This window comes from Cyprinodon tularosa, unplaced genomic scaffold, assembly GCF_016077235.1.
Source record: "Cyprinodon tularosa strain WSP-4 unplaced genomic scaffold, ASM1607723v1 ctg42, whole genome shotgun sequence".
NCBI classification, from domain to species: Eukaryota; Metazoa; Chordata; class Actinopteri; order Cyprinodontiformes; family Cyprinodontidae; genus Cyprinodon; species Cyprinodon tularosa.
The window spans coordinates 352,604-373,643 of record NW_024039141.1 but is presented as its reverse complement, the minus strand read 5'-3'; the positions used below and the strand labels follow the sequence as shown (position 1 = coordinate 373,643).

At 39.8% G+C, this 21,040-nt stretch overlaps 2 protein-coding genes across 14 annotated transcripts in view; both read right to left on the bottom strand.

The window, feature by feature from the left end:
* The window catches only part of LOC119792461 (collagen alpha-1(XXIII) chain), a 196,655-nt gene extending 184,986 nt beyond the window's left edge, over positions 1–11,669 (bottom strand). For 6 of the 12 annotated variants that reach the window (XM_038299083.1, XM_038299087.1, XM_038299088.1 and 3 more), the window contains exons 1-2: positions 11,032–11,668; positions 10,379–10,448 (exon numbers count right to left, since the gene is read on the bottom strand). In XM_038299083.1, coding sequence (XP_038155011.1) covers positions 10,379–10,448; positions 11,032–11,328 — 367 coding nt within the window. In that variant the 5' untranslated portion in view covers positions 11,329–11,668. Of the gene's footprint in view, positions 1–10,378; positions 10,449–11,031 lie in introns of all 12 variants that reach the window. The other 6 variants (XM_038299081.1, XM_038299089.1, XM_038299085.1 and 3 more) reach the window with 2 other exon arrangements.
* Positions 11,670–12,019: 350 nt separating this feature from the next.
* On the bottom strand, positions 12,020–18,637 carry LOC119792483 (dual specificity protein kinase CLK2-like). Of its 2 annotated transcripts, XM_038299122.1 has the most exons (13): positions 18,483–18,637; positions 17,365–17,525; positions 15,770–16,010; positions 15,037–15,139; positions 14,678–14,744; positions 14,451–14,567; positions 14,072–14,238; positions 13,893–13,987; positions 13,686–13,815; positions 13,525–13,607; positions 13,367–13,446; positions 12,801–12,891; positions 12,020–12,659 (listed from the first exon to the last, which is right to left on the bottom strand). In XM_038299122.1, exons 2-13 carry the CDS (start codon positions 17,523–17,525, stop codon positions 12,447–12,449), a joined length of 1,548 nt encoding a protein of 515 aa, XP_038155050.1. In that variant the 5' UTR covers positions 18,483–18,637; the 3' UTR covers positions 12,020–12,446. The 2 variants fall into 2 exon arrangements, with proteins under 2 accessions (XP_038155050.1, XP_038155051.1); XM_038299123.1 differs by lacking the exons at positions 15,037–15,139; positions 17,365–17,525; positions 18,483–18,637 and having other exon boundaries at positions 15,770–15,910.
* Between the last annotated feature and the right edge of the window lie 2,403 nt (positions 18,638–21,040).

Here is a 21,040-nt window from a genome sequence, read left to right as displayed (position 1 = left end):
TTTTAGACCTCAGACTTTATGGATAAATTCAGAATAAAATGATTGAACAAGTTTACTGCAGCCATGAGAGGAACTGTATGACCTTGCCGTGCTGTCAGCCACCTGCTGGTGTTAAAGAGTTTCTCTGCTCTTCTATTAAAAAGCTGTTCACCTTGTCACCTGCCACTTGTCCTAATTAAAGAAAACATTATAATAGTTTCCACATTTACGTCTGCTTCTGCTCAGCACTACCACACAGGTCCTTTTACCTCCTGCATATTATACCACACTTCAGAATACATACCAGCGCTCAAATAATTGGAGGTGCCTACTTTTAATAGAAGATCTAAAGTGCAATGTTAGAATCAACACATTTTTTTTTATGCAAGACAATGACAACAGAAACAAGAAGCCTTTCAAAGACTATTTTCTAAGCTCCAGAAACAGCAGGGATCATTTTGCGGCGATGCAGTTAAATCAATTCAAGGCTGGGAAGTTGAACTACATCCCTGCGGTTTCGACGCACCACATGATGCTTTTGATGCCCCCTCTGGTCAATTGGAAGCAATCGGCGCTTGGAATATGAAGTGCCTAAAAACAAATCATTGTTGTTTGAAAGGCAGCAAATCAGATGTTGTCATAAATCAAGCTTTACTTTGATGCAAAGCATACATACATTAAATGATGCTTCCTTTTAGATGCTGGGTGTAAATATTTGTTTAACTGGAGTTCATTAAACTCCCCCTCATGGCAGTGATTAAACTAACTCTTTATTACATTAAAAGTTGCATTTCCCTCATTGAATAACGATCAGCTCTTCTTCTTTAATCCCTCTCTCACGATCGACTACATCAATATGGTGTTCTGCAAACTAATTTCCATTGACATAATTCCCATAAACCATCTTGATGAAACTGTCTCTGCTTATTTGTTTCTAAAAGCGTCAACAAAATACAGATTGATGGTAATAAATAATTTTTTTCCCCATGTATTGTACATCATTAAAGAATGCTGTATGCTCAGCAAGGGCATAAATGCAATGTCCAAAGGGAAGAGGAGCTCTCTCAAAACCATTTGACCATCAGAGGAGGACACATCAAGGGGCCCCAGGAGCCCACTGCTCTTTGCTGTCTTCATTAAGGCCTAGGCAGTAAGAAGGCTAACATGTTAAGTCAAGAACATAATTATGTCTTTGTTTGTCGATGACGTTTTCATTTATTTGAAAAAGAAAATTCTCCTCCTAAGCTGAAATGGTGGTGGGGGGGAAAGTGACAGATCTTGCTGTCAATATCCTTTAAGATATCTGGGGGAGTGTCGGCTTAGTGGTTAGGGTTTAGAGCGCGGAATTCTGAGGTTGTGAGTTCGAAATCCACCCCACAGACTGCCACTCTGGGTCTCTGAGCAGGATCCTTCACCCCCAATTGCTCCCCGGGCACCCCCGATGGCAGCCCACTGCACTCCCAAGGGGATGGGTCAAATGCAGAGGCTAATTTCTCCAATGTGAGATCAATAAAGTTCAGTTATTATTATTATCTCTGAGTCACACTCAAAGTATTCTCAGCCATCAAGCGGTAAAATAAAGAAGCATTTGAAAAGATGAAAAGTTGGAGCTTTTAACTAGGAAACTTTTCATGTTCCAAAGTTAAAATAGTTGCTAAATAATTTCACAAGTATTAAAAGTTACTGTCTATGTTTATTTGGAAGATGGAAAATACCAGGAACGATGTTTTAAACTCTGCATTTGGTAAAAGTTAAAGGAAGCAATCTCTGCCATGAATGAAAGATTAGCATATGTGCAATAAACAATAATAATAAAATCAGAAAGACAGTTCTGTGGTTCTTAAAAGTCTGAAAAGCTGAATAGGATCTTTGTTCGATGTAACCAATTACTTCCTTCCAACTGAGTATGACATATTACATTTAATAAAAAATCTTATTTCTTACTGTCATCACATTAATTTTTCATTTGTGTATATTGGAGCTCATAGCAGCAGATATCTACAAGCACCTTTTAGAACGTTGTGGATATCCTTCACAGAGGTTTTATTCTAGGAGAAACAACTCAGATATCTACATCTACGGTGCAGATTTTTCCATTAAGGTTGTTTTTTTTATATTACTCTAATATTATTTGTTATCAACTCCAGGTAAATTATTGATTGTTGTGATTCAATTAGGACTCTAGTATGTTGGTGCAAGGAAGATTATCAAGCAGGATGGCACTGTCCAATACTGGCAAGGTTAGAGGGCAAAAAAGCAGAAAAATATAAAATAAACGAAGTAATCAGTGGATTAATCAACAACTGAAATGGCTGCAGTTTCTTGACACAAATATTTGGCATGAACAGGTTAGGATGCTAAAATAGTGCGCTCATGACCTCAATTAGGAGCTGGATGTGAGATATAAAATGTTGTAGTTTTTATCATAAAGCGACTTTAAAGGATTTGCAATCAGTCAGTACCAGTTAAATAATACTGATTTTTCTGGTGTCATCAAATCCAGTTCTGGTAATAAAGAACTAAGTGAAAAGGAGCCAAAATATTTTTAAAATTCCACAACTGAAAATCTTTTGTTGGGAAAACTATGCAGATGCTGGTGTCTGACTACTAAGGCTATTCAAGGAAAAACAGGCAGTTATAAACGTAGCTGGGAAAAATGGGAAAGGGAAAAAAAAAGGGGCCAATATCTGATGATACCTGGTTTAATTCTGTCTGGTTTAAGATCTAATGATACTTCATTGTAGTCACAGTTCTTCTGCTGCTACAAAGACAAAGAGAAAAACTTTTCCCCTTGTTTCTATAATTTCCTGAGGTCAAAAAGGTTATGATTTATAATCTATTCTCAGTTAGTGTGCAGGCAAACATACCAAATGTTAGTTTGCGATTCTTTAAGTTTGCCTATACTTACAGTTTGTTTTCTATGAAAATAATCAATTTCTAATATAAATTTGAGTCTAACATATTTGATCAAATATGTTAGACAAATTTGTGTAACTCTCTATATAAGGTTTTGAATATCAGCCCTTGTTCCTTTTGTCATGTAAAACATTTTTTACTAACCTAACAGCTAAATAAAAAGGAAACTCTGAACACAATTCTATTTTATGTAGCTCATTCTGTGTGTATATTGTACTGAAATATGATGTGAACCTTTTAGACCTTGTGTCCCACATGTTTGCAGCAACATTCATTTCATTGTTTATGTTAGCATTGCGCATAAGAACAACTCTGGTTTCCATGTCCCGGCATCACAGTAAGGAGCAGGGAAAACTGGTTCCTCGCTGCTTCCTGAGATCTTGGACTTTCCTGAGGAAGACAATGACACAAACATAAACATGCACTCAAATAGCTGTTGCTCAATAGCTGGCTCTATTTTCAACAGATTATTTCCAATTGTAGTCTTAAGGATGCTGCCAGCAGTTTGATGCTTAAATACAAACATATGGATACAAAATCTATTAAAAAGAACAAATACACCACAATATGTGTCTTACCACCTCAACATGTCTGGCTTATCACGGCTTGAATTATTTCTGACAGCTTATATGATGTTGTGAAACTAATAATTGTACCCAGGATTGTTTAATTTGAGTCAGAACTACAATTATGGGGTAATTTCCCCTTTTTTCTGCGATTCCTTGAAGCTGTTATGTTATGTTCTGCATCTCTTGCATGGTACACAATCCTTTTCTCATCTTGGAGTTCCTGAAGACTCATTGGGCCTCCGTGGGCTGCTGACTGGCCAGCTTGTGTCCAGCTGTTTATTTTTCAAATAAAAGAATGTCGGTCCTGCTGTTAAACAGTGCGGTTTCACAAAGCTAACTTTAATAAGGAGGCTGATGAGAGACAAAGGGGGAGGCATCTAAGGGGGGATTTCTAGGTGAGTGAATAATGTTCACCTTTTGGTAAACGAGATATGCTTCATATGCATGAATGTAAATGAGCTTGACTGGGGGAGGTTCTTATGAAGTATTTAGATTAAACCTTTATTGTTTTAATGTAACACTGCATGTTAAAAAATAAAAATCCACTGGACCTTGTTTCCAAGTTTGAAGACATTTCGCTTCCCATCCAGGAAGCTTTTTCAATTCAAAATGTCAGAATTAGAGTTGAGTTTGAAGCTTTGTAGTGTGGCTAATTAGGCCATTAGTAGGACTCTGTAAAGGATTGCATACTGGGATCATCTATTTGGGACAGCATGCTATATTCTGATACATTTTAGAGAAATTGTTAAACTCTCAACCAACAGCAAACATTCCCATAATGAATTCCAGGTTTCAGATTATGTTTTGTCTCATGCTGTGTTACATGCCGGTGAAGATTCTCAGTCATCCAGGACATTGAAGATGTTTCGCTTCCCATCCAGGAAGCTTTTTCAATTCAAGATTACAGAATTAGCGTCGAGTTTGAAGCTTTAAAGAGTGGCCCAAAAACAAAGCCTTGGTTTGGCTTAGAAAATATGCAAATTGAACTGGAAGAACGGGTCCGCCCCTTAGGAATGGGAAGTTGTTTGGGTTATTTGTTAGCCTCCAAAGAACCCAAACGACTCCCCATTCCTAAGATGCAGAGCCGTTCTTCTCGTCCAGTGCAATATTGCAGCTTTGAGAATTTGCCAATACCTGTATTGACCCGATACAATATTATGATGTGACAACAGTTAGCAACTTAAGGTATGAAAACAACTTATTCCAGTACTGGAATGGACTGGACTCACAGCACTGAGGCTCTGTATAAGAAAGGTCAGAATCAGAATCAGGGCAGAATCTTCCTGCTGAGGAGACTGAGGTTTTTTGGAGTGCAGGGGGGCGCTCCTAAAGAACTTCTACGACTCTGTTGTGGCATCAGCCATCTTCTATGGAGTCGCCTGTTAGAGCAGTGGCTTATCTGAAGCTGAGCGAAAGCAGCTGGATCAGTTGATCAGGAAGGCCAGCTCTGTGATTGGACGCCCTCTGGACTCAGTGCAGGAGGAGGGAAACAAAAAGACCCTAACTAAATTAAAATCTCTGTTGGATAATGTCCAGAACTGGAGAGCTCCTTCAGTGACAGACTGCTGCACCCTAAATGCACCATGGAGCGTTATCATAGATCCTTCCTCCCAGCAGCTGGAAGACTTCATAACCAACACTGTTCCCAACAACCTCAATAAGTTGTTAAATTGATGATGATTTTGCACATCTCTGATGTTGTTGCTATTTTCAAATATCAGTTACTGTAAAAATGTCCATAGCTGTATATTGATTATTTATTGTCCAGGTGCACAGTATTTATATTGTTAAAATACTTTACAGTACAGTATTTCATTTGTTTATTTTCTAACTCCTCACTATTATGTTATTCTTATACACTTTTCCAAGGTTCATATTTGTGTGACCATTTTTGTTCTATAATCTTTTTGCTGCTGTAAACGCCAGAATTTCCCCATTGTGGGACAATAAACAGATTCTATTCTATATTGGTATCGTATTAGAAATGAAAAAGTTTCAAAAGTCTCTAAATATGGGAGAAGTCCAAGATTATTTAGGTGGACTCAATATTATGAAAAATTGCAATGGGTGTAACTGCGATAAAATTTAATTTGGTTATCAACAAATACAACAAAGGTGGATCTTTTAACTTTGTACAAAATAATACAGCTTTACCATTTATCCAGAAACATCTCATCAAGTCAAATCTTGACCTGAGAGCTAAGCTAAACGTTTCCATCCATCTAAAGGTTAGTCTTTGCTTCTCATCTAACAAATAAACTGAGCACACTTAAGCTTCAAAGATCCTCCTAATAAGAACAAGATATCAAAAGGATTCATTCTCTTTTATTCTCTTCGCAACGTAATGAAGGAAGATGTGCAAACATAGATGCTGAGGAGCGAGTGTAACATGAGGAGTGTTCAAACAGCTGTGAGTCTGTTCATCTATATCTTCAGAGATTCAACACAGAACAAAATGAAAACAGTAAATAAATCCAGACATCAACCAAGTTAATCTCTGGAGCTGTGAATGCAGGATGAATTTGGAATAAAACCCTTTTTAAAATCCACTGTGAATGTGCATTATGTGCACCTGAATAAATAAACAGTTTAAACTTTATTCTCTATTCAGGGCTTATGCATTTTCATACACAGAAATGTGACTTTTTAAACCAGCAGAGCAGAGAGCAGCCTTCTGAAGGTTGTATATCCAACTCCACACTTTGAAATCCATTTGCCCCCTGGAGCATAAACCAACAAAGCCACCTGGATTTCCCACTGTGGGATACTCTCCTCATAACCGACCTCAGACATCGTGAGAGTGTAGCCCTTCGCTTTCGAGGCACTCACTCAACAGGCCTGCAGACATCCAAACAAACATACAGGTAAAAATCCTCTCACACAGAGCTGGGTGTGACTCCGGTTTGTTGCTTGGAACTTGCTGCAGGTCTTAGTGAAATAAATCCAAAGCGAGGCCTCTCAGGGAAACACATTTCCTGCTGTTATTGTTCTGGACCGGTCATTAATGGCTCTAATAGACGCCGTGTATTCTTCCTGTGGCGATAGGTTGTACGCCTGCAGTTAGCTACCAGCTTCCTGTCTGATTTACTACGGCTCTAAAAACAAAATGCTGCCCTGGAGGATACAGGCCAAATTGTTAGGCTCCATCTCTCTAGAAAATAGGGGACTTTCCCTTTCTTTAAAAGTGTGAAAGCAGGACATGGAGAGCATGAACCCCCTCAGCCTCCAAGGTGAGAGAGATGGAACCAGACAGGCCCCATAACACCAGCAGAACAATGTACTCATCTATTCACCATCACACTTTCACCTTCCAAGACTGTAATGATCCTCTGACATGAACACTATCAAATAAAGCTGTACTTCCTACATTTATGTATTCAATAATCTTGTCTTGCAGTAGTATTCAAATAGACTTGTGAGACCATCCCGATCTCGTAAGCTTTCAAGGTTTCACTCGCAGATCAGTCTGGCTACTTTCCGTTAAAGAAAATTTGGAGCAGTTCACCAAACGAACGTCCAATCAGCGTTGGCTTTGAGGCGGGTTGAGGTGTGACGCAACGAGAAGCGCGACAGTTCAGTCTAAAGAACATGGCGGCTTCAGCCGATGAAGCTAGCGTTAGCGTGGCTATCGAGCAAGTTTTATCAGAATTACAGAGTATTTCTTCACTGAAAGAAGAGCAAAACACTGCTCTGGAGGCTTTTCTCAGAGGAAAAGATGTTTTTGCTCTTCTCCCGACTGGCTTGTGGTTGTATTTTCGTCGTCGCTCTGTTACGTCATATGCTTCGTTGATCTGATTGATTTATTTGGCCCGTCTATCACCAACATAGGCCAATCAGCTAACCTGCATTTTCGCCCCTTTCCAAAAATTACTTCAACGGAAGGTTTCCAGATGGATATGCGGAGCAAATCCATCTGGCGGAGTCAGGTTAGTATTCAAACTCCTACATGGATGAAATTTTGATTTCAGAAGTGAGGGTGCGTGCAAGTATTTTTTAATATAACTAACTTCAGGGTGTTTAACCATCCAATCACAGACCCCATTCAGCAGAGCATCAGATGTTTGTAAAGTGAGCTTCTCAGGAGTCACAGCGGTGACAGCCACTCACACAAGAAAAGACGGTGGGCCAATCGGGAGCTTGCAGACGGTTTAAACTCAGGGAAGTGGGCTTCAGATTTAGCTGGAGTATTCCGCTTGGTTCAGGTGCTCGACGAATGTCTGTACGGTAGCGTAACATTGTTTTTGGGCAGTAAAAAGGTGTCCCTCCCTGTCCCCCCAAAAAATTGCATCCATGAACTCCCACATATTTCAACATTCTTGCTCATTAAATACCAAAAACTTTATTTTGTGTTTGTGTCACAGATTTTTGTTTTAACCAAACCACAATTAGTGCATCATTTTGAAATGAAAGGAAAGTGAATGTAGGGATATATGGTGACATCCTGCACCGCCCTTTTCTTATTCTGTCACCTCTATCTTCAATCATCATGACACTGAAACAGCTGGCCTTGGTTCTACTTAAAAATTCTTCTGTACACATTTGAAGACTTGCAGGATCTGGACTTTTGACTTAACCATTCTAACTCATGCATCTGCTTTAGTTTGAAATTCCCACTCAAATCTGCAGTCTTTACATCCTCTAATGAGTTTTATTCCAGTATTTTTCAATGTTAGCTCCTGTTTCACTTCATTTCAACTCTGTCTTAAAGGTTTCCTCTAAAAACCGTGTGTTTTGTGACCAAATGTCCAAACAGACACAGAAGGCCATTAAGGTGAGGGTCAGAAAATGCAGAGGCCGTAAAAAGAGAATTGTCGTCTGGTATTAGGCTTGTTAAACAGCTTCTAAATGCAAGCTTGAGAAACGTGACAATACACCCTGTTCTACGTGGGACACAAAAAGCCTCCACATGGCTCTAGTTACTGCAGGCACCGGAGAGGTGTTCGAGTGCAAGTACTACAGCTCTGTATGGTGGGCAGCCTGAGTGAAGTTGTGTGCAAGCCAGTTGAACGAGCGGCTGGGTGCTAACTGCAAACACCTGAAGCTTGTAAGCAGAGTTGTTCTCAGTGACAGTTTGCCTGAGTCTTAACAGCTGTTGGCCATCTTGTATCTATGAGCATAAAAGTGTCACAAAGTGAAGACACGAGGGGTGAAAAAGTTCCTCAGATCAAAGTGCTGCATCTAATGACACCGTTTAGGCTTTTTTTTCCAGCCAAGATGTTCAACGTTACGAGTGATTTCGTTTTTATAAGGGAAAACTGCCTCTTAGAATCATCCATGAATGTTTTAACAGCCTATCATCTCCAAATGAGCTGCAGAAATGCTGCCCCCTGTTGGCGAACAGGTCCTTATGAACCAGGGAGTCAGTGTTAGGGCATAACTTTCATGGCAGAAATGCCACTCATGATGTGTGACAGGGCAGCTCTCACTCACACAGAGGGGGAGAAATACCGCGGCCTGTGATACCGGAGGTGGACAAGCTCAGGTTTCTATGCCAGGACCTGGTGCTAAAGGGGGGAGGAGGGTCTCCTCTTACGGAGTCGTGATGGGAGAGGGGCTTCTGTCGGGACCCTCAAAGGCAGAGGGTCCAGAACTCTGATGTGCAACCGCTCAAGCACCCGCATGCCTCTGCGATATGAACTGTAAACTTTCTCACAAGCATGCAGATGGGATTCAGACATGGAGCCAAGGGACATTCAGATACCTGCATATTAGTGCATCCCTGACCACATAACTTCGTAAAGGGTCACTTTTTATTTGTCTTTGTTTGAAGAGATAATAGCAAGAATCTATTGGGCAATCTAACTGCAAAGTCCAAAACAAAAACGTTCACAAGCAGACGGCTGCATCAAAGCTGAAATAAACAACACAGTCCTTTGTTTTACTAAAGACGGAAAACAAACCACATCACCAAACCAGAAAATGAGAGGAAAAAGACAAAAAAAAAACACTTTAGACTCATGAATAGATGCAATGAGGGATTGGATTTCAATGCAAAACCGCTTCATTCCACAACATTTCAGGGGAATATAAAACACAACCCAGCATATAGATTGATGTGAGGTAATAACTTGATTTGCATTAATGGGGTTTATACTAAAACATCTTAAATATTTGGACATTCCTGTCAAAATTTGGTCCAGTTAAATTCTTTTTGGACAAATAATATGTGGGCATCTCAAATATAGCAAGATCTAAATGAAATTTGTTAGATTACCGGAAACCAACACTGCGCATCACTCTGAACACACAAGGTGAAACATGGTAGTGACATCATCAACCTCTGGGGATTTTTATTTTTCAAAAAAAAAAAAAAACATCTTGTAATTTCAACTGTAAATAAATGTTATGTGTGAATCTTAGCTTTGATTAAGCACACACACGCTGTCATGAACACACATCCTGTTCCTACAAGCCAAAGGATTTTGCCCTTTACCGTTTCCCCTTCCATAGGTCAAGTAAAATATGTACACTATCAAATACGCAGCTGGTCAGCAGGTCACTCAAACAGGAGCTCGAGGCTCGCTGGTATGTGTGGGCACCTCACAGCACGTACATCACCCTGGAACAGCAACTTAACCCTCAATCGGAGAGATAGCATCTTCCTAAAAACCACAGGAATCACAGGGACATGTGTGTGTGTGTAACATGATGTGGAACACACACCGTTCTCCACCCAGGGAACTATCACAAACCTCCTGTAATAAACACCAGAAACCCTCCCCCTACCAAACTGACCCAGGTCAGGAGGGATCAGGCTGGACCCAGCCTTAAAGACTCAGCCAAACCTTCTACTTCAAGAGTAAAAAAACTGTTTGCACATCCTTTAAAATCATATTTGAAGAGAGAGCGGTTATTTATTCTATGTGTTTTGGAGCTGGTGGTCTAAAACATGAAGAAAGCAGATATATACGTACCTGGAGGACAGGAGCACCCTTGGCCAATATCCCTAGCTGTCCGCAATTTTGGCATCAGAGCTGCCATTTTCTGCAAACATAAGAGTTCCAGTAGAAAAAACTGAAGAGGGGCGAGAAATGCTACATTTAAAACAATCAAACTTTTATTTAGAGCATCCCAGGGTGGGCTGACAGACTGTACGCCCTTTGCCATAGCAACTTATTATACAGGTGCATTGATCAGGCTTTTAGTTGATACCAGTTTTGGGTTTTCTTTAAGGTCCAACCTGCCCATTACAATTCTGTTTTTGTTTTAAATACCATAAGAAATAAAAATACAGCAGCTGTTTTGATAGAAGTATCTATTCTGATCCATCACTAAAGCCCATGCAGCAGAGCATGGCATCTCCAAACTTTTAAACACAAAGTTTAAAATGCTTGCTTTTAGTTGCTATGTATAGTTTTGATCAATCGTGTGGCAAGAAGTGGTAATATCATTAGAGCTGATCAAGATACAATCACCCTATTTCCCATCTTTATTTTGTTAATGGGTGAATACATGATCCTTTACATCCCTTATCTACTTATGGCGCTGCAATTGCGCACAGGATAGAAAACATTCCCCAACTATTACAGATTTATCTAACAAGAATAATCGATTTCTGATCATCTACCTCCTCCACCAGCTGTCCCACTGGGGCGCTGAGCGTTGAAATCAGGGTCCCATCCTCGTTTAGGAAAGACCTCTTCGGAGAAAGGAGGATGGACGCCTTGTCAAGCTCCATGTGCAGCCGGTTCTCCAGCTGGTGGGTCCTGAAGCCCATCAGAAGACACACGGTGATGGAGCTCAGAGACATGAGCAGACAGAGCAGGAGAGGAAAGCCCGGCAGCCACCGCTGGACCCCGGGCTTGGTGGCACATTGGCACTCCGGCTTGCTTTCCCCGTCCGAGCCGCTGTTTCCTTTCTCCATGCTGTGAGCTCCCAGAAATACAGCCGAAATTCCCTTTTTGTTAAAACGCTCCTGTTAAAAGGTTTTCATAAAGTTCGTAGCGCTCCTATCGCAGTAACAGCACAGAGGGATCAGGCGTTAAAGCGCAGTTCTAAATTAGTCCTGGACTAGGACGCAACAGTGCGCGCAGGATTTGGAGCATGGATAGATGGGAGCGATCTGGACACCAAGCACACTCACACCGGAGCTTTCTGCAGAGATGGGACTGGATCAGATGTTGTCCTATACAAAAGTTGCGTATTAAAGCGGCGTGGCTGCGCCGCCCTGCCTGACCACGTGGGAGGCTGCAGATTGACAACAGGGTGTGAGAATGACCTGGGAGGATCACAGGGAATCCCTCAGGGCGCCAAACTCACAACCAGCCTTATTACCCCTGCACCTCTACCTCATTGCCCTGAGATTTATCAGTTGGTTTTTCAATTAGACACCCCTTTATCAAAACATACTGTTCATCAAGAATCCCCTTAAAATTAAAATTTTTTGTAAAAAAAAACAAAAAAAAACCTATCATAATATTCTAATTGGAGCCATTCTGATAAATGAAGTATTGAGATCAAGATGTTTTACTTCAGCAAAGTTTTTCAAAAGGATCCATGCTGCCATCATGTGGACAACTTAAAGTACTGCATAGAAATAAGAGGCTTACTCAAAATGCTTCTTCCCTCTGGTCACGTTTATTGACATATGCAAAAAATAAGTACATAACCAGACAATTGAAAAGGAAACAAGGACTATTTACAAATTTTCAGCCTGCTACAATTTTTTTATTTGAACAATACCCACAACCCTAAAGAAAGCACTGGTGAGCAAGAATTAAAAAGCTTTGTTCATCTATATCAAGTAAATATGCACAGAATGAAAACTTTAATTGAAAAAGCTTCAACTAGAATTTAAATAAAGTCATAAATTGACATGAAAACAGGAAATTATAAGTCTAAATGGTGGTTTAATGGACATAACAGCAAAGCGGGCCGGTGACTGATACAGTCAAGAGTAAAGCTCTCCTGGAGAGGTGGGACATAGAGGCCGGTAGCACCATCGTTCTCGTCATGGTAACAGCTGGGTTCACATTTTCAGCCTCATTTGCTACCATGGCTGCTGCTGCTGGAGCTTCTGGTGCTGCTGCCTCTGCTGCTTCTCTTCCAGTTACTGCTGCTCTTGTAGTAGCAATCGAAAAAGGGGTGTCTGAGGGCCTGCTCCAGACTGAGCCGCTTTGCTGGATCGTATTCCATCAATTTCTCTATCAGGTCAAAAAGGAGCCGGTGGTCTTCACTTCTGGAAACAATGTAATGCTGTGGAGGAGAGTAGGAGGTTATAGCAATTAGCCAACAAGGCTACAGAGAAACCAAACTATCTCTAGCTGGTTAGTTGTAACAAAAATATATATTTTTTTCCTAATCAGGTAAAATCAGTTTCTTTTCTGAATTCTGTACCTTAAGGGGTTTGCAGTGCTTTCTGACGTATCTCCCAGCAGAGCTGTGAACATCCCAGTCCAACTTGTTTCGGTGGACATATCGTCGTTTCCTAGGGGGCGGAAATAACAGACCAAATTAAATATCAAATCTCATATTTCTAACACTTGAAAAGCATAATTTACACAATTAGAAGCTTTAAAAAAAACAACTTAAAAGTGAGACCCAGGAGGAGGGATCAGTTCAACTACAGTGAATATATTTAAAAATGCATTTCTCCATCTTATGCAGCTGATTTATTGAGATCAATAAGACCTGCATGTCAAGGGTAAATATAAAATGAGACTGTTCCCAAACAAGTAGTCAATTGTCAGAGAATTTTATTTGTAACGCTTTCTTGTTAGTAATAATACTTTAGGGACTTTCAACAGAACAGCCAAGAAGAGCTGTACTAATTGTTTTGAGCAGTGTTAATAGCAATTTGTTTGATGATTACAAATGTATGAGACTAACAAAGAGAAGTGCAGAAACATCAAGCATTTACAATCAAAATGCAAAATATAAATATTATTGGAAATGACGCTTACTTTGTTTTCTCCAGAAGATCTGTAGGGATGGGGCCCAGGACTCTCTCCATCATAGCCAGATGCTCTTTACTGTCATGGGTCTAAACAGGACAACAAAGCCAACATCATTAAGTACAGTAATGATCAGAACAGTCATTCTGCTCTCTGCTGCCACCTACCTGGAAGAGGGTGGTTCCAAGGTAATACTCAATGAGGATACAACCAATACTCCAGACATCACAGGAATGATCCCAGCCCAGGTCTGAAAGACATTTTACATCATTCCACAAACCAGGCAAAGATGCTTTTCATGTTTTCTCACTGTAATAAAAATACCCACCTAAAATAACCTCAGGTGCACGATAATGACGAGTTGAGACGACAGAGGTGTGGTGCTCATGATCATAGGTGGCGTTACCAAAGTCCACTATTTTTACATCGGGGTTCTTGAGTGTTCGCTCGTCTCGTCTCTGAGAACAAATCGCAGGCTTAATGGCTGTAACTTCAAGTTGAACAACAATGGCGTACGTGGTCGTCATTAATTTACCTTTGATCGGTTGTATTCCATGTCGTAGTCTGAATCTATTAACAGAATATTCTCAGGCTTCAGGTCTGTGTGAGTCAGTTTGTTCTTATGCAGAACTGAAAATGAAAAGAAGGAAATGATTATCATTGATGAAAACATTTGTTATTCATATTGGATGCACAAGACCGAGCTTTACTTACATTTTACAGCTCGGATGATCTGGTAAGCCATATGCCTGATCTGCTTAACGGGGAAAGGCTGGAAGTTGTTTTCCTTCAAGAAATCGTATGTGCTGAGTCCAAGCAGCTCAAAAGCAATACAGATGTGGCCGTGATAGTCAAACCAGTCCAGCATACGGACACAAGAACTGTCAAGGGAAAGAAAGACAATATAGCTTTAAAACACAGTTTTTAACACTAATGCAGAGATGCAACAATTTGCTGGAGATGTTGTGAAGAGATTCTCAAGCTTATAACTCATTCACAGTACAGTACTTGGGGAGGGAAAAAATAAAAAAATAAAAAAAAAAAACACCCAACAGCCCAACTGGTCCATCTCTACTATAAAGAATTAACTTACTATCTTCGGCCAGCATCGAGTGTGTTCAGGTGTTTCAGCACCTCTACTTCAGACAAAGCTGCCTCTCTGTAGCGGTCTATATTTTTTATAATCTTCAGAGCCACTCGAGCCCCATCACTGAAATCCATTAAAAATGTTTTTTTTTTTATCAGAATTGTTATACATGGACATAACTTCAAAGTATAAAGATTTTTACTAAAAAAATAAAAAAAACAATCTCGACTTACTTGTCATGATCGATACACTCGACAACCTTCCCAAAGGCACCCTCTCCTAGAGTACACACAATTTCATCTATGGGAAATACAGAGGTAAAATTAGACAAACAGCACTGAAAACATGAATACAGTTACAAGCTTTTATCCTAACATTTCTGTCTAGCTACAAAAAACTGGCAAACAGATTTTTCCTAAAAATGTTAACCAGAAAATTAATCAAAATGAGAAGATTTCATTTAACTGTACAGGACAAATATCTCTACATCTAATCTAATGTTGGAAAATATCCAGTCAACCAGAGTGAGAGAGACAAAGTGTGAACAGTAGAAAAAAAATAAAATAAAAAATAAAGAGTGTATATTCTATACATCTCGCTTTCAGCATGTCTCCATTGTGATAGATGAGGTGACCCTCGCCATCATCCTCAACACTCCTGGATCTTTTCCTGCTCCTGCGGCGATGGCTCCTCCTCTGCACCGGAACCGCCGCAATCCGCCATCACACCAATAACCCAGCCAGCCAGCACCCGGCCACCACAACGCGACATCGTCATTCATTCAACCAGGCCAAGGGGGGAGGTGAAGGGGTGGACAGATTCAGGCCGTTCAGTAACACCACCGGAGGAATGGGCGGAGCAGCAAATTCAAATTCAGCCCCGTCAGAGAAAATGGGCGGCGGCCACCACATGGTGTGTGTTACAGAAGAAAAACAACATGGCAACAAGATTTTCAGATGAGAGGTTTTCTCAGAAGTACAGAAACACTTCAACTTGATTCTTTAAACTTTTTTTACATAAAGCTTTTTTGTAAACTTTCAAACAGTTTAAATTCTCTAAATCATGTCCCATCACCGACCACTAGGATCTTGTCAAAGATACTGGGTCCATTTTCTCCTGCCCCTTTCTAAACACTCAAAACCTTTAATTTTCTGAATCCTAAAGCATTTTACCTGAAATTAATAGACATCATGCTAAACTATGAAGGGTACGACAGATATAAGAAAGAGATGGGTATTTAGCATTGGCTTAACACCCATGACAATGAGTCATTTAGTATGGAGATCTAGAGGAAGGAAGAAGAGGGGAGAAGGAGTTTCCCATACCGAGGAGGACCTGTGTCGAGAATGACTGCGCCTGTGTCTTCTATCTCTGTGCCTGCGACTGCTTCGCCTGCTGCGACCACTACGGCCAGATGATTTGCTGTAGTGGTGCCAGTCGAGATCTCTGTCTTTGTAAGCATCTTCACAGCCGTCATTGTTGCAGGCCACATCCAGGCTGCGTTCACGGTTGTAGTCTTCCTGAGAATCCAGCCTCTGGTTCAGATTGCGGGCCTCCAGGTAATGCCTATCGACACAAAGATTGAAACAAGATCAACAAAAAAAAAATGAACTTGAAAAGGCAGAGTCAAGCCATGTACAGCTTTGGGGTTGACAGAGCAAGCACTAAAATGAGGTCTGGATATTATGGTTCTAATGGTGATCCTTTTGCCTGACACTCTATCCGTCAACTTTTTATGTAACATTTGACAACAGCAACGTGCTGATCTACAGCCACCAACTAGCCTGAATCGCATTCAATAAGAGGCCGCAATGCCACCATGCAGTTTATAAACAGATCAACAGCAGAAATAGTCCTGCTATGAGTCCTAAAGCCAACATGTAACTCTACACGTTTAGGTGAATATATTCAGATGCATAACCTGCCCTCTACTAAAAGACTTCACCTTGACAGGCAGCCACATTGGCAAAGTTAAACTGCTAGGCTCCACAGGATGAGGGTGTGTAATATCTGGGACTTATGTTATTACTTGATAAGGCAAAAACGTAGGTGACCCCATTTCTACTGATCAAGCATATTGTCAATAGACACAATATATTTTGTTACATAAGTTTTACTTTATTCCAGGTCATCAGGTGTTTCACTTAAAGGAAACTTATCGCTGCATGCTGTGTTCACACCTTAAAAAGACCAAAAAAGCCACAGCGGCTTGCCACCCAGTTGGTATCGGTTGTCTGTCAAGAAGTAGTCTGCCCATCTACAGGATTAAAATTAGAGTGGATCTAAAAAAAACTGCTGCAACCGCATGAACCACCATGCAGGCCTATACAAACATTAGTATTACTAGCAAATCATAAAAAATTTTATTTAATGAAAAAAAAACACCAACTTTGCTATTTGAGAAAACTTAATGAGAGGATTTAGTGTATAAACTGGTTTGTTACCACTACAGGAAGTTTTTCAATTAAAAAGACACATAAAATGCAAAACCGCATTGTTAAAATTAAGTTACCAGAAACTTATCTTTCCTACATCTGCTTGCTGGAGGCAGAAATAATAAAAACGAAATCTGAGAAATGTTATCTGATCAGTAACTCCCCCCTGAATATTTCCAGTACCAGCATCACATACTGACCTCTACTGGTAAACACTGCGCTGTACAATGATTTTAAAACCCCTCAATAACACATGTGACTTTAACAGCAAATTCAGACATCCATTAGCTGTAGCATAGAGACTCTGCAAATGGCTGATCAAACCAACAAGTGAAAACAAGCATCGATTCTGTTCTTGGACCATTGAATATGCATCAGTGCACTACTGCCCATTTTACAAAAACTATAACTAAAATTATTTAGCTAAAAAAAAAAGCATATAGCTTAAATTAATTAATATAGATTGTTGATCACTCAATATTTACCCATCATATGTCTTGTTGTGATGGGGAGATCTCCTGGATCCATTTTCTCCTTCGCTGTTGTGTGAATCCCGTTTTCTGCGTTTGCGACACTCCATCCTTTCTTCCCAGCCATATTCATCCAGCCAGACGCCAGGGGAGCGCATTCGCTTTGAGTGGCGCATCTGGGGCAGATAGAAACATGAAAGAAACACCTCAAATTTCACAATCTACAGATGCATTAACACGTTTATTTGCAAATCTCTAACTGATCAAGATTGTTATCTGCATTGCGATGGAGTTCGGAAATCTACGATTAAAAGGGGCGATGCGACGCTCAATAATACCGGGGAAAAAAACTTACGGATTTATTTTCCTCAACGAAAAATGCTTTAGTGGCTTGAGTTGAAGCTCGGATTTGGAGCTTTGATCAAACCATGGCGCGTTAAACTACTCGAAGCAAACAAGATCCGCCATGTTTATGCCGTCTGCTTTGGGAAGTGTTAAATTACATTAGAGGAAAATAATGCAGCTAAACCTAATATATCAAGTTTAAAATACAGCCAACGAACAACTACATAAAACATTCATAAATTGTGCAGTCAATGACAGAAAATAACGCTTGGTGCATCATGATATAACGAACGAACAGCGCCATTATTCTGCTATTGCGGAAATGCTAAGGCCTTCGGGTGTTGCAGATTTAAACTGACTTGCTTCTTAGAAAAATGCAACTTTTTATTCATCTCTAAGAAAAAAAAAACTTTAGTCTGGTTACGGTTAGACAACAATTAGCCGATATATTTATTAACATTTAGCGTCAATAAATTGAAGCCTCGAGCTTTTAGCGATGCCTAATCTAAGCACACACACACACAAAAAGAGAAAAATGGTGAAAATACGTTTTTTTTTTTGGTCTTCCGAAATGTAAAGAACCGCATTAAAGCTAGGGTGCAGAACGTTTAAGAAACAAAGGAAAATTCTAAAGAAAAAAAAGCACGACAATTCGCAGAGAACGGTTATGTAACAGCAGAGTATTTGCCAGGTTAGCGAGGCGTCGAATTTCACAAAATCCAAACGGTCGAAACAAGACAAACACGTAATAAATGTCCGCTTTTTGGCATATTAAGAGATCACCATACCTTTAGTTATGCTTCTGGGGCTCAAATAAAAGTAATTATCGGTTGATTGAAGATAACGAACAAAGAATCTGGAACTACGCCTGCGACTAGTCGTCTTCAAAGATGGCGATTTTCTGTAGAAGGCGATGGAACTTTCCTTAAGCAAATACGATGACGAGGGACAAACGAGCTCCGCCCGTCGTAGTGCCTTATGGGAAATGGTGTTCTGAACCAGTAAGCCATGACAGCATGTTAAATTCATGTTAAAGGAATAGTACACCCAAAACATGATTAGCCTTCATTTTCTACTCACCCCCATGCTGAACAACACTCTGGAGTACTTTTTTGATATCTCAAATGCATCTGGAGATCTGGGAGGCTTCTTGCTGTCTGCTGACATTCAAACAATGGAGGTCTATGGCGCCCGAGGCACAAAGGTCCATAAAAGTCCACAAAAAACGTGTCAATATTCCTCCATACTGCTTGTCCAATGTATTCCAAGTGTCCTGAGTGGGTAGCATCCAGAATTTACTCGAAACAAAGTCATTAAGAATGTTTTTAGAGCATAAACAGTAGTGTATAGGATTTCCTGAAAGCGCGCACATGCGCGTTCACGACGCTACGGAAGCCGGCAGACCAAACCAGCGCATTCAGCTCGGCAAAGAAGTCATGCTCTTCCTCAACACTGAAGTCCTCAGACATTTTTCTTTCGTTTTTTCTTTATTTGCACAGGTAAAGAAGCACATTTCTTCTTCTACGCTTGCATTATTGGCAGAGCAGACGCTGAATGCGCACTTTCATCTGGTTTGGTCTGCCGGCTTCCGTAGCGTCGTGAACGCGCATGTGCGCGCTTTCAGGAAATCCTATACACTACTGTTTATGCTCTAAAAACATTCTAAATGACTTAGTTTCGAGTAAATTCTGGATGCTACCCACTCAGGACACTTGGAATACATTGACGAGCAGTATGGAGGAATATTGACACGTTTTTTGTGGACTTTTATGGACCTTTCTGCCTCGGGCGCAATAGACCTCCATTATTTGAATGTCAGCAGACAGCAAGAAGCCTCCCAGATCTCCAGATGCATTTGAGATATCAAAAAAGTACTCCAGAGTGTTGTTCAGCATGGGGGTGAGTAGAAAATGAAGGCTAATCATGTTTTGGGTGTACTATTCCTTAATGACTATTGTTAAAATCAAAGAATAGGCCTAGATGGAGGGAAGAAACCCCAATTATAATAACTTCACTTATTTAATGCCAAAATAAACATATATAAACACAGTTCAAACTCTAGTTTTTCTTAAAGGGAAACAGAGATATAGCCATATATATATATATATATATATATATATATATATATATATATATATATATATATATATATATATATATATATATATAATTAGTATTATTTTATTTTTTTAACACTCTAATACATTCTTCAGGGACTCTATAGTCCTCTAGAATCTCAATGTATTAGGATCTTTTTTTCTTTAAAGATGCTATATAAAAAGTGTTTGACCCCTTTGATGGGCCAAATTTGAAAAAATAAAAATAAATAAATAAATAAATCAGGGATTGTCATCACCACACATCATTGGCAGCTCTCCACACATTCAGGCAGCTGACTATAGTTTCTCCAGCATGTTGATACCACCACTCTTAAATTGGACATCCTTCTTCTGTCAGAGACTAAAGAAAATCGTCATGCTTGAAGCAACTGTAAAGAACATATGGAGGAAGACTATAAATGGAAAAGGGAGTGGTTCGAAAGGTTTGTCATCGACTGCTACAGAAGAATTGCTTATGCAGCAATCGGCATAATGGGAGGAAGGAGTAGGAAGGCCACCCATAGCAGCACAGAGGCAACAGAGAAAGCTTTTATGAGACTGTGCATAAAGGAAAGGCAAGTTTATTTGTATAGCACAATTTAAGGACTATTCAGAGTTCTCTTCATTAATTAGACAATACAATAGAAAATAAAGATTAAAAACATGATAAATAGCAAATAACATAGATGGACCACAACCTTAAACTACTAATACCTCAGTTAACAGTTTGTCTTCAGCAGTCAAAGGAAGTTCTAAAGAAACTTTTACTTAAGAACTCAGGCTTTCAGCACTTTTACAATCTTCTGGAAGTTTGTTCCAGATAAGTGGAGGATGAACTAAATGATATTTCTCTATGTTTTGTTCTAGTTCTGGTTGTACAGAGTAGAATTGAATTTAACTCTGCCCGACAGCGCACCAATCCTCTGGTGCCAACCTGGATAACTGTGGGGTGATCCCACTTTAGATTACCAATGTCTCAGTAAAAGTAAGTACCTCCTGGTGGCACCTACAACCTTCCTCCCCGTGCTTAGAGAGAGCGCTCACGTTCCTATGCGATGGTGCCTTTCATCTCCCCAAAACAAAATTATCTTTTATTTTGAAAGTATGTTTTTTAGTATTATACTAATTTTAGTGCTTTTGAAATGATTAAGCTATTCATTTTTAATTTATTTAATTTTTCCACTAAATAGATGATGGTTAGTTTTTCTATTTTACTATTATTTTATTATGGAGAAGTAGAGGACTTT

Excerpts from the sequence above, each read along its gene's own strand:
- LOC119792483 (XM_038299122.1), bottom strand. The coding sequence starts at position 17,525 with ATGCGCCACTCAAAGCGAATGCGCTCCCCTGGCGTCTGGCTGGATGAA. Across the intron at positions 14,239-14,450 it reads CTCGATGCTGGCCGAAGATA|TTCTTGTGTCCGTATGCTGG; the intron begins GTAAGTTAATTC and ends TTCCCTTGACAG. Across the intron at positions 13,816-13,892 it reads TGGAATACAACCGATCAAAG|AGACGAGACGAGCGAACACT; the intron begins GTAAATTAATGA and ends ATTTGTTCTCAG.